The sequence below is a fragment of the Lytechinus pictus genome, chromosome 6, assembly GCF_037042905.1.
Source record: "Lytechinus pictus isolate F3 Inbred chromosome 6, Lp3.0, whole genome shotgun sequence".
Classification (NCBI taxonomy): Eukaryota; Metazoa; Echinodermata; class Echinoidea; order Temnopleuroida; family Toxopneustidae; genus Lytechinus; species Lytechinus pictus.
The window spans coordinates 6,381,503-6,393,300 of NC_087250.1; the positions used below are offsets into that span (position 1 = coordinate 6,381,503).

Genomic DNA, 11,798 nt, shown 5'->3' on the forward strand with positions numbered 1-11,798 from the left:
GTCTAGTGGTTAAGGCACCGGCGTTCAAAGCTGGGGCCCGGGTTTGATTCCCTGCAGAGACATTTTTCGGCATTACCAATGGGTATGGGTGACCCAGGTAGAGAGAAAACAAATGCCCCACCCCCACCCCCCCCCCCTACAGGAAAATACTGCATCCAGCTAGGGCCTCCCTAGCTCGTAGCACTATACATGTAGGTTGTAAAAAAATAATTTGTTCAGATTACATATTGTACAATACTAAGCGTGGTATTAAAAAAATGTAATGTTCCACCTGTTATCGTCGTTATCATTTTCATTTCAACTCTCTAATGTCGGTTTAAGGACGTTCCACAGTTACGTTTTTTTCTTTTTCAAGATTCTTTATTTCTCAACTCATTCCATACATAAGTAGCATATGCACGGATGCATCGTAATTGAAAACAATAGCATTCATTTAAAACAATTCAAATAAATGGTTCATTTTGTATACAAAATATTCAATTTTTTTCGATGCACGTTCATCAAATTACGTTTAAAAGCAATAATTCTCTCGGTTGTTTCAAGTTTTTCCAAACCAAGCATAAAAAGAGCAAGAGTGGGTTTTATATTTCTGTATTTACAAGAATAAATGAAATATCTTGCAAACAACACAATAATATTGCTAAGATGAAAATTATTGAGGGTTATAACTCCAAAACAAATTTCAATGTCACTGAATTGTGTACTTCTTATATGCTTCGCCTTCAACCACTCGTGAACTTCGTTCCAAAATGAAATTACATATTTACATCTAAGAAATAGATGAGCAATTGTTTGAACGTGGTTTGCACAGAAATTACATAAAAGAGAATCGTTAACTCCAATTTGAAATAAAAAAATCTTGTGTTGAAATTCTTCTGTAAATGAATTTAAATTGGAAGTTTCGAAGTCTATTGTCAATTGATGACTTATACAAAAGAGGGAAGCGAGAGTTCCAAATATGAGAGTCTGACAAATTATCACTCAAATCATCTTGCCATTAGATTTCTTGGTTCATAGAAAGGGACATGTTCCTTTCTAAAAAAGTATTATAACACAATTTCGTAACCTTTTTACTTTTCGTAAAATGTCCTAATCTTTCATCTACCATGTGATCATCGTGATTGATGTCATGGACATTTTTTATTAATTTTTTCCATTCTAAAGATATAGCATGTAAAAAAGAAAAATAGCATAAAAACGATTCATTTCCAAAGTTATTACATATTTGTTCATATGTCATAAATGAACCGTCTACATTTAAAACATCTTTGACATATCGCATACCAGCTTGGAACCAGTTTCTGTATAAAATAATTTTTTTATCAACTTTGATATGTGAGTTAAGCCAAAGAGTTTGAGAGATAATTTTTTTTTTAATTTTACAGGGTTGTAGTATTTATAAAAAAGTCCATGCATAAAGAACGTCTTTCCAAAATACATTATCAAAGTTGATATGCAAATCAACAGACTTCATATTACATTGAAAGAAAAAAACATCGTCAAACCTGTCAAGTAACCGTTTCAAAAACAGTTTCCACTTCCCATTATTGTCCGTGTCTAAGTAACGCTTTACCCAAGCTGTTTTTATTGCATAATTAAAATTCAACACATGCGGCATTATAAGCCCGCCTTCTTTATAATCGTTGTAAAGTAAAGATCTTTTTATCCTATCTGGCTTGTTACTCCATAGGAAGTTAAATAAGAGTTGTTGCAGTTCAACAAAAAAGGGGTGTGGTGGATTCGGTATTATACCAAATACTTACAGGGGCGTAGACAACGGGGGGGATGGCATGTACAATCATCCCCCCAGGTTTTGGGGAATGATATTTGGTTACTTAATAAGTCATAATGATGATAATAATAGTAATAATAATAATGATAAGAATTATAATATTAATAATAATAATAATTATGATGATGATAATAATAATCCTCATCATTATTGTAATTGTGTTTATTGTTATTAGCCGTTATGGTTCCGATTTCTTCACAAACTTACAAAGCAGTATTGTTACTCCATGGATCATAGTGATACTGTTTATGTTTTTGTATCTGTATGTTAATGAGCCGCCAGCCAATATCCATCTATGGATACTATGCCTGTTTCTTTGAGGTAAAAAAAAAGCATAGTATATACGTATTCATTATGCTTTATAATGAACAGACATATTGTTATTTGTTTGTTGTTTATGTGTTCTTTTCACAAATGGCCACAGAGGCTGTTTTCATTCATAACCACATACCCATATCAAGACAACAAAGACTATACCTGCGTGTACACAGTTGACATTGGTTTTTTTTCTGAAGAGGTGTAACAGCAAAATTCACAGAGATAAATAAATACGTAGTGTGGTTCAATATGCAATACTATGTGTCAGTCCATTCTGTATTCGTATATGCCACGGTGTGTAGATCTTGTCGATGTATGTCTGTCCATTCAAGGCGTAGTATGTGTGTGGTGCGCGCACCCGTGTGTGTGTGTGTGTGAGTATGTGTGTGTGTGCATGCGCGCTTGTGTGTGTTATTTTACCTCATTAAGTATGCATCAGATTGCACGATTTCAAGTTCAAAATTGCAAAAGCTCCCTACCGTGGGAGGGGGAACACCCCCACACCCTCCCCCCGCTCGGTCGCTTCGCTCCCTCGCTCGGGCGCTTCACGCCCTCACTAGCGTTGGCAGCCCAGTCATCCCCCCCAGGTGTAGTGACCTGTCTACGCCACTGCAAATACGTATATAAATTTCGGGATTATAAGCGTTTTTATAATCAAATTTTGCCGTATAGGGTAAGAGTTCTTAGATTCCAAATGCGAAGTGTCGATTTCACTTCTTTTAGTTTTGTTTGTAATTGAGTTCATAATAATTATGGAAATCGTTTAGTGGAATTTTTATACCAAGATACAAAATGAAATCACTTGGCCATGAGAAAGGAGTATCTCGACAAAGAAAACCTTCAAAATTACCAAGTCTAACGACGTTACATTTATCAATATTAACTTTCAGTCCTGACATAGAGTTAAAATCATTCAAAACTTTAAAACACATCTGCAAATTGGATTCGGTGGGATGGAGTAAAATCACAGTATCGTCTGCATATTGGCTTAATTTTAATTCTTTATTTTCTATGGAGATTCCTTTTTATATTCTTATGTTGACGAATCATTACACCTAGAATTTCTAATACCAAAAGAAAAAGATAGGGAGAGAGGGGGCACCCCTGTCTTACTCCTCGCTTTATTGGAAAAGGGTTTGAGGAGAATCCGTTATTGATGACACATCCTTCAATGTTAGAGTATAACAATTGTACCCAACGTACAGAACATTCATCAAAACCAAACTTTCGTAATACTGTATACAAAAACTTCCAATCAACCATGTCAAATGCTTTTTCGAAATCTATACAGAGTGCAACACCCGGTATATTTCTATATTTACAATAATCCTCATCCTCCATACATCATCGTCAATGTTTGGGCCGTACACATTGACCACGGTAACCGGTGTACTATTCACTTTCAAAATAATTATAAGAATCCTTCCCGAATCATCACGTGTAACATTTAAAATATCATAAGCAGCAGAAGGTTTAAACAACATACATACTCCTGCACTGTCCGATCTACCGTGACTAAATACAATTTTATAACCCCATTCTTGACACCATACCTTTTCAGTGTTTAGAGTGCTATGTGTTTCTTGAAATAAGATAAGATGAAAATCAGAGATTCTAATCCAATTAAATATACATCGTCTTTTAAAAGAATTGCCTAACCCTCTCACGTTAAGAGTGCATATTTTTATGTCAATTACATTTTCTGTCATAACATAGTAAGATTGTAAGTATGCTTATAATTCTACAAGTAATAATGAATTTATGCATGGAATTACATACAAATAAACTTGCATATTCGTTCTTCAGAAAGAGTTAAGATTTTATCATAGACTTATAGGATTGTATGGAAAAAACAAGAAAAAAGTAAAACATTGAATAAAAAACGAACATTGTAGATTTATACTAATGCACGCTTAAGAAAAAAATTACAAGAGGATTCAATTTAATTCCCTTTCAGGTTCAAAAGGAGAGCAGGGACAGTTTATGTATTATGCCTTCAAGATAAATTACTGCTTAACAATACAAAAGTCAAAGTGAGCATCTGACTCGAATATACAGAGAAAATACTTCCAACAAGTATCCATTGTATTGTTATTTTATGAATTTGTTTGATTGATTGATATAACTGGTGAAAGTAAATTATAGTAACTTTTTTTGTAAAGTTACTTTAAGCCTGATCCTAACTTCACAGTTTTATAAGTCTGACACTCGTAATGTTTCTAGAGCACCAGGAGTGTCCTTTGGTCCATTTGGTCCATCAACATTAACATGGAATCAAACACACCTCTGCACAAGCAAACACATAACAAACAAACAAACATAGGTATTTCAAACCACGACTCAAACCATGTTATCTCACAGTACCATCACGACAGAAACAGGGGCTAGATTTGACTGGATTTTTTTTTCTGTATTGACACAGAAAAAAGAATCATGTTCTGTATTGACCCTTCATGACTATTTCTGCTCGTTTTGCAGCTTTCAATTCAGACCTCATCCAACACTTTTAAAACCTGCTCTTTTTACGATGGCATAATCATAACAAGCATGGTATCATTTTAAAGAGAATTAAATGATCTTTTAAATTATGTAAAATATGCATTGTGTAAAATTGGGAGTTGGGATAGATTACAAGTGAGAAAAATACCAACATGTCGTATATTTTTTAATTCCCAGGACTTTTTCAAAGTGTTAACTTTTTTTTGATACGCACTGTATAATGTAAAAGGGTCATTGACCTTTTAAAAGCTATGGCCTCACATTCTAAGTAATTAATTTTATTTATTTTAGATGAAATAATGTGAGGATTTCATTACAACGTGCAGCACCAGAACGAGTGAATTCTATGACACATACCTTTCTTTTTTTATTTAGCTCTCTCTCTACTACCCTTTCTATTTTCTTCTTTTCCCATTTTCGAATTCACGAATTGTAAAATCATAGAGTGACGCGACGACGTCGTATTTGCTATTCTGATATGTATTATGCTATATAGAACATAATACTTATTTGCCTTATTTACAAAGTCTACGCTGTTGTGATTATCATTGATATTCTCACCAGCTTGCTAAATGATTAAATGATAACATTAACGTTTGTTTTCCCTATAGCGTTACGCCGGGGTAAACTATAAATTTATTTATGTTCATTGCAGACAAGCTCCGAGATTACAGATGTACTTACCTGGCGTGTTTTGTTTATTAACATATCGCGTTATTTTGTATTTTCCTTCAGATATATTTGGCAAGAAGATCTCAGAATCGTTGACCGTTGGACGATGTCGTGAGAAATTGAGACACAAGTACCTCGATAAACTGTGCAAAATTCAACTTAAGCCCTGGGATAAATCAGATTACGCTGAGCTCAAAGATTTGCATACGGTCGTAAAAATGATGAGGAAAGACTCGAGTGGAAGAGATACCAAAAAGAAAGAAGAATTGGAAGGCTCTGTTGATAAAATATTTTCTACGAAAGTAAACGGGAGACTGCCATCTCGAATCCTCATTTCAGCTCCAGCTGGAGTAGGGAAGACAACAGCTGTTGCAAAGATAGCGTATGACTGGGCAAAAGAAAAAGAAGAATCAGCATTGGAGCAGTTGCCACTTCTATTTGCTGTTAAATTTCGTAACACAAGCCACAGGACATCGATTGGGGAAGCCATCAAAACTCAGCTTTTAAGCGACGTTCAAGATCTCTCACCGGATGGTATAGAGAGTTTCATCCGTGAAAATGAAGAGATCTGTCACATTATCCTAGACGGACTGGATGAATATGCAGGTATTTCGTCACTGAACAATATTGTCAGCGTCATTCGATGTGACGAGTTTCCACAATGCCGCGTGCTTGTAACAACACGCCCTCATCTAGAAAGCTACTTCAATCAAGATGACCTTCCGAGGGTATACACTAAGATGTGGATCGAAGGATTTTCGATGGAGAGATCCAAAAAGTACATCGACAGATTTTTCAAACTGAATTTGAGCGACGAAAAGGGTGAACAGCTGAAAGAATACCTCAAAGACCAACCACTCTTCGGTGAACTTGCCAAAACACCTCTCTTTTGTCTTATGATCTGTCACCTGTGGAGTGAAGATCAACTAGGTAGTGATGTCAGTACCCAAACAGATTTGTTTGACAGCGTGAATAAATTTTTAATGCATCATGCAAACGCTCGCTTAGGGTCAACCACGTCAAGGCTAACCTACACTCACAAAAACTTAAATAGGATAGTTAAGGAAATTGGCAGAGTTGCGCTCTACGGTCTACTCGATGATGCCAAGAAACTAATCTTTACGCTTCCAGATTTCCGTAAAATTCCTCATATCCTTGATAAGGCATGCGAGCTCGGAATAATTTCCAAGACGACAGTGCCAATCACAAACCTTCCTCAGTCCGACGAGACCACTTCCACTCAAATTGAATTTTATCACAAATTAGCACAAGAACATTCGGCGGGTAAATTCATCGCTAGTGCAACACGGCGCTTACTATTACGGTTAAGAGTATCTAAGTTGGACCGAATCTTGTGGAAGATTAATTCAAACATCGGAGACTATGAGGAACTCATCCGATTTGCTGCTGGCACAAACAGGCATCTAGGAATACGAATAATGGAAGCACTCCTTGCAAACGAGCATTTGGAAGGGAAGGAACGGTACCGCATTCTACTTGACTGTTCATCAGAGTCCAAGGATAGTGGAGGAAACATGTCTTCGTTGGTTCAAAGATGCGTCACTGCACAGAGTATCATTCTGAAGTCACCAACTATGTATACTGTCGTTGGGCTTAAAAACCTTCCGAAGCAACTGCAACATGAGGTATCTAAAGCCAAAATGTACATTCCTCTTTTCAACAAAGAAAAACAAACCTGAATGTCATTTAATTTCACATTTTCTTTTCCCTTAACTCTTTGCACGTTGAATATGATTTTGGGGGAATTATAATGAAATTGTTTCCATGTTATTTTCTTTAATTTAAAATTTTCATATTGCACCATTGATAGTTATTATTATCATATAGATATTATGAAAGAAGTATTGCCTTTTATTAACTCATCTAATTTGAAAGTAGGGGAGAAAACTAATCATTGCGATTGTTGGAATTTAATTATACGAATGTGCAAGATTGCAGCATCAGGGCACAAAGGGTTAATACTACACTCTAAAAAAGGTTTACCCAATACTGAGTAAAATGGGAACATGCATGTTGGTTGAGTAAAAAGATACCAAATATTTTGTAAATTTTACGCAATTTTGCGTTGAAATAGCCCAATGTGGGGTAAAAAAAAATACTCAGCAAACATGCATGTTCCCTTAATACCCAATATTGGGTAAAATTCTACTCAGTGTTTTTAGAGTGTACCATGTTCATAATGTATGTTTTTCTCACTCACCCCCATCTCATACTAGGTGAGGACAATGAGGTTCGTGGAGTCTGTGCTTACGGCTGACGTGACCAGACGAATGTGGTCCTGTCTCAAAACATTTCCTAACTTACATACCATCAGCATCAGAGACACTTCTTTAAGTGTTCCATCACCTCTTCCTAAGCTCTCGTCATTTACTAAGCTGTCAGCCGACAAAATGACGCCTAGCTGTTACCAAAACGTACTCGCGTCTCTACCTAATGCAAGGGGCCTTAATGTATCAATCGCGATCGAAGATACGAGCAACACTTTCGAGATAACAACCGATACCAAGCGTATGCAACAAATTGTATATCGTCAACACGATATCAACACGATCAATGTGACACTTCAACAATGCGTGTCACAGTCATTGGGTGAAGTCAATTTGGGATTGAAATCTAGAGGGCTCGCCCTTCTATTTGGGGGACAATCTCGGAATCAGCACCTACTATCTGTTTCTGGTGATATGGGCAGATACGGAGAAACCCTGGTTGACCTGTTGGCCAAGACGACACAACTTACCAACTTGAATTCTCCGTAAGTATTTTTTCTCTTATTAAAAAAACCAGATCACTTTTCTATTCTCGCCTACCCCTTTCCTCATCTACATTAATTTTCCAATTCAGATCTTAGTTTACTCCATGCGTGAAATGTAGCCAAACAGACTAAGAGAAAGCTTCTGTGGGTGTCGTGGACTCTCTTTATGTATTTCTATTAATTTGCTTTGTTCAGTATTCGTTTTCGTTTGTTTTTTAACAGATATAGATATTGTCTTTGATAAAGTCGTTGTTTCATCTTTCAGATATAATTATGAAGGGCTAACATGCAAAAGGGACTAAATCCATTTTTATCATTTGGCATTTTATTGCATGTTTTAATGGACATTCACCATGTTCATCATACTGATTATAATCCAACTCCCAAATTTTTCAAGAATTTTATTAAAAATGGACGTGAAATATACGTTTTCATGCAAAAGTAAAACAATCTCCCTTTGCCCAATCTTCATAAAACGCTGCCTTTTATTATTTCACCTAAATCAATGTTTCCTTTCAGAAAGCATTTCCTTTGCTTAAAATCATGATTATACGTTTCAAAAATGCCAGTTAAAAAGGTCCTTCAGACTGTTTTTATTTTATATGAATTTTATATACTTTTGGATTAAGTTCCTTTGCATTAAAAGTCCAGAGTGGTAATGGATCTCTAAAACATGTAAAAGGTTTGATATTAATATGATAGTCCCTTTCGTTTCCCCTACCCTTCATATTGCCAGTTAAGATATTGAAAAAGGTTTACTGGTTTGTTATTAGCTACATGTATAGGTTTTGCCTGACATAACAACTTGAAATCAGTTTTTATGCAAAATGGACTAAATCCATAAACAAGTGGAACGCCTCTGGCAGTCTCGCCTGCATTACGCAATTCGATATAGCAGCAGTGCCGCCTTTGAAAACAGTTAATGAATAATTATTTACCGAGGAAAAAACTAATATGATAATAAATTATTATTTCCATTGACCCAAAATGACCTTTGACCCATGATCATGTGACCTAAAACATGTGCAAAAATCATTCATACTTGATTACCCTTATGTTTTTAATGAGCAAGATCAATTAACTTTTTACGTTATGATGCAAATTCAACACATATTCCAAACACGACCAGAGTTCATTAACCTTTAAATGACCTTTGATCTACAACAAATTCCTGAAACGCACACAGGGTATTCAGGAATACATTGCTGCTCTTTTGTCCAAGTTTTATGAACTAGATCCATAAACTTTTAAAGTTATGATGACATTACCTAAAAATAAAATAAAAACATGACCGAAGTTCGTTGACCCAAATTGACCTTTTACCTAAAGTATGTAACCTGAATCTCGCACGGGATCTTTCGTGATACAGCTTTACCCTTATGTCCAAGTTTTATGAACTAGGTCTATATACTTTTGTAGTTATGACAACATTTCAAAAACTTAACCTTGGTTAAAATTTCAATATTGATTCCCCCAACAAGGTCTAAGTTCATAGACACTAAATGACCTTTGACCTTAGTCATGTGCCCTATAACTCAGGCAGGATGTTTAATAATACTTGGTTAACCTTATGTCCAAGTTTCATGAACTAGGTCCATATATTTGTTAAGTTATGATGACATTTAAAAACTTAACCTTGGTTAAGATTTCAATGTTGACGACGCCGTAGGAAAAGCGGCGCCTATAGTTTCGCTCTGCTATGCAGGCGAGACAAAATGATAAATATAAAGGAGTCATCTGAAATAAGCTACATTTTTGTTACGTATTTTAATGATTCTTGAACATAGTATAATAACTTCCTGAAAGGAAACATAGATTTGGGTGAACTCAAAAGTAAATTCCCTGCAAACTCGTCCACTCACCACATTAGTCTGGTCTGCTAGTGAAATTATTTGGACACGGTGGAAAAAAGCAAGATTTTTTTCTCCAGACCTTTGAAAACAGAGGATGTAAAACAAAAAATCTGACAGCAGGAACAGTGAAAAAATAGGTGAAAATGAAAAAAAAATTAAAGTGGTCTGATAGAATAGTGCAATACAAAACTTAATACCAGTGCATTATTTTGTATTCGCTTAGTTCTTAAATTAAAACAAATCTTGAGGTTTAAACTATTTCCTCTTTTTTGACGGGGATTCAGTTCCTAACTTTTATTCTTTTGTGGTCATTTTATAAAAGAGCCCCCCCCCCCTCAAAAAAAAAAAGTGGCAGGGTGTTTATTGTAAGAGTGTTCACATGTAAGTTCCTAATGGTCATGGGCTTTAGCCTTCTATATGTTGTCAGTTTTAAGGACCTCCTCCTCCCTCAAAAGAATTTAGAAATATCACTGAAGAGAATTAATACACTGCCTAAAGACGTTAAAGGGGAATTCAACCAAAATAAAAACTTGTTTTTAGAGGAAAAAGAAAAATCAGACAAGTTTGTAGGTTAAAGTTCAACACAATATTGGACAAAAAGAAGAAAGTTGTGAATATTTAAAAGTTGTAAATGATAGTCATCGCTATTCCCATGGAGACTTCAAATTGGCTGCATATGTGATATCATAGTCATGTAAGGCAAGAACTACATAAGCAAGATTTTTTTTTTTCCAGAATCTACCAGGAGGAACAGTGAAAAATGGTTTAAAATGTAAGAATTTATAAGTTTAAAGTTGTCTCATAGACTAGTGCAATACAAAACTTAATAGCAGTGCACTATTTTGTGTATGTTATATCGTAGTGATGTAAGGCAAAGACTACTCTACTAAATACTTGAATGCATAAAAAAATGCAAAATGTCCTGTTTCAGTAGTTTTACTTCAAATTGTATTTTTTTCGTGAGGATATACAACAATATGCTACTTGGTTTTTATTAAGGCCTGAATGGAATGGGTACTTAGGAGAATACCTCAAATTTTGATATGGTAAAGTTGTTCTTGCCCCCTTGTCATAATTTACTTACTCAGTTGCCAATTTGAAATGTACATAGCATTTATGATCTTAATTTTAAAGCAGCCATAACTTTAGTTTGCTTCTCTGATTTCTTCTAAATTTCCATTATTCTGTTTTACTTATTTTTCCCCTTTCCAACACAACATTTTATGACAAAGGCTGATTTCCCCTTTAACATTGAATATGAATCTTTACCCAAAATGAATATTTGTGCCATATTTGAACTTTTAAGAGCACTTGCTAAAACTGAGAAATGGTTCTTGCATATCTTTACCTCAAGGCCAATGTGTGAGCCACAATTCATGAGTTCAAATCGCAAGGTTTTAACCTAAATTTTGCCATGTAATATGAGGTTACCATGGCAACACAATTTCTGAAACACGCACAAAAACTGTGTCGTGCACATCGTCACCTGAAGCCCAATGTGTGTGCACAATTTCAAGGAAATAGTTAAAAACAGAGGAAGGAGTTCTAACTGCACGATTTTTACCGATTTTGTGTCATAATTTACTGTTACCATGGCAACATAATGTCCAACACATGCAAAAAAAATGTGTCTTGCACATCTTTACCCAAATAACAATACACACACACACACACACACACACCAACATCCACCCCCTCCACCACCCCTTCAGCTTGTTTATGAATCTGCATTCAGATTTTTGGTGCATTGAGATTATAGGACATAGAGAACATCTGTTCAAAAAACGTCTGAATTCAAGAATTAACCCTTTGCGTGCGGACCCGCGAAACCGGATACCTCTCTCTGCCCTTATAAAAAAAATTGAATGGTATACCATTGAAATACCATACA

General features: G+C 35.4%; 1 protein-coding gene across 1 annotated transcript in view; it reads left to right on the forward strand.

Moving 5' to 3' along the window:
• The window catches only part of LOC129263005 (uncharacterized), a 63,593-nt gene that overhangs the window by 1,691 nt on the left and 50,104 nt on the right, over positions 1-11,798 (forward strand). The window contains exons 2-3 of the mRNA XM_064100779.1: positions 5,345-6,927; positions 7,519-8,054. Coding sequence (XP_063956849.1) covers positions 5,500-6,927; positions 7,519-8,054 — 1,964 coding nt within the window. The 5' untranslated portion in view covers positions 5,345-5,499. The remainder of the gene's footprint in view (positions 1-5,344; positions 6,928-7,518; positions 8,055-11,798) is intronic.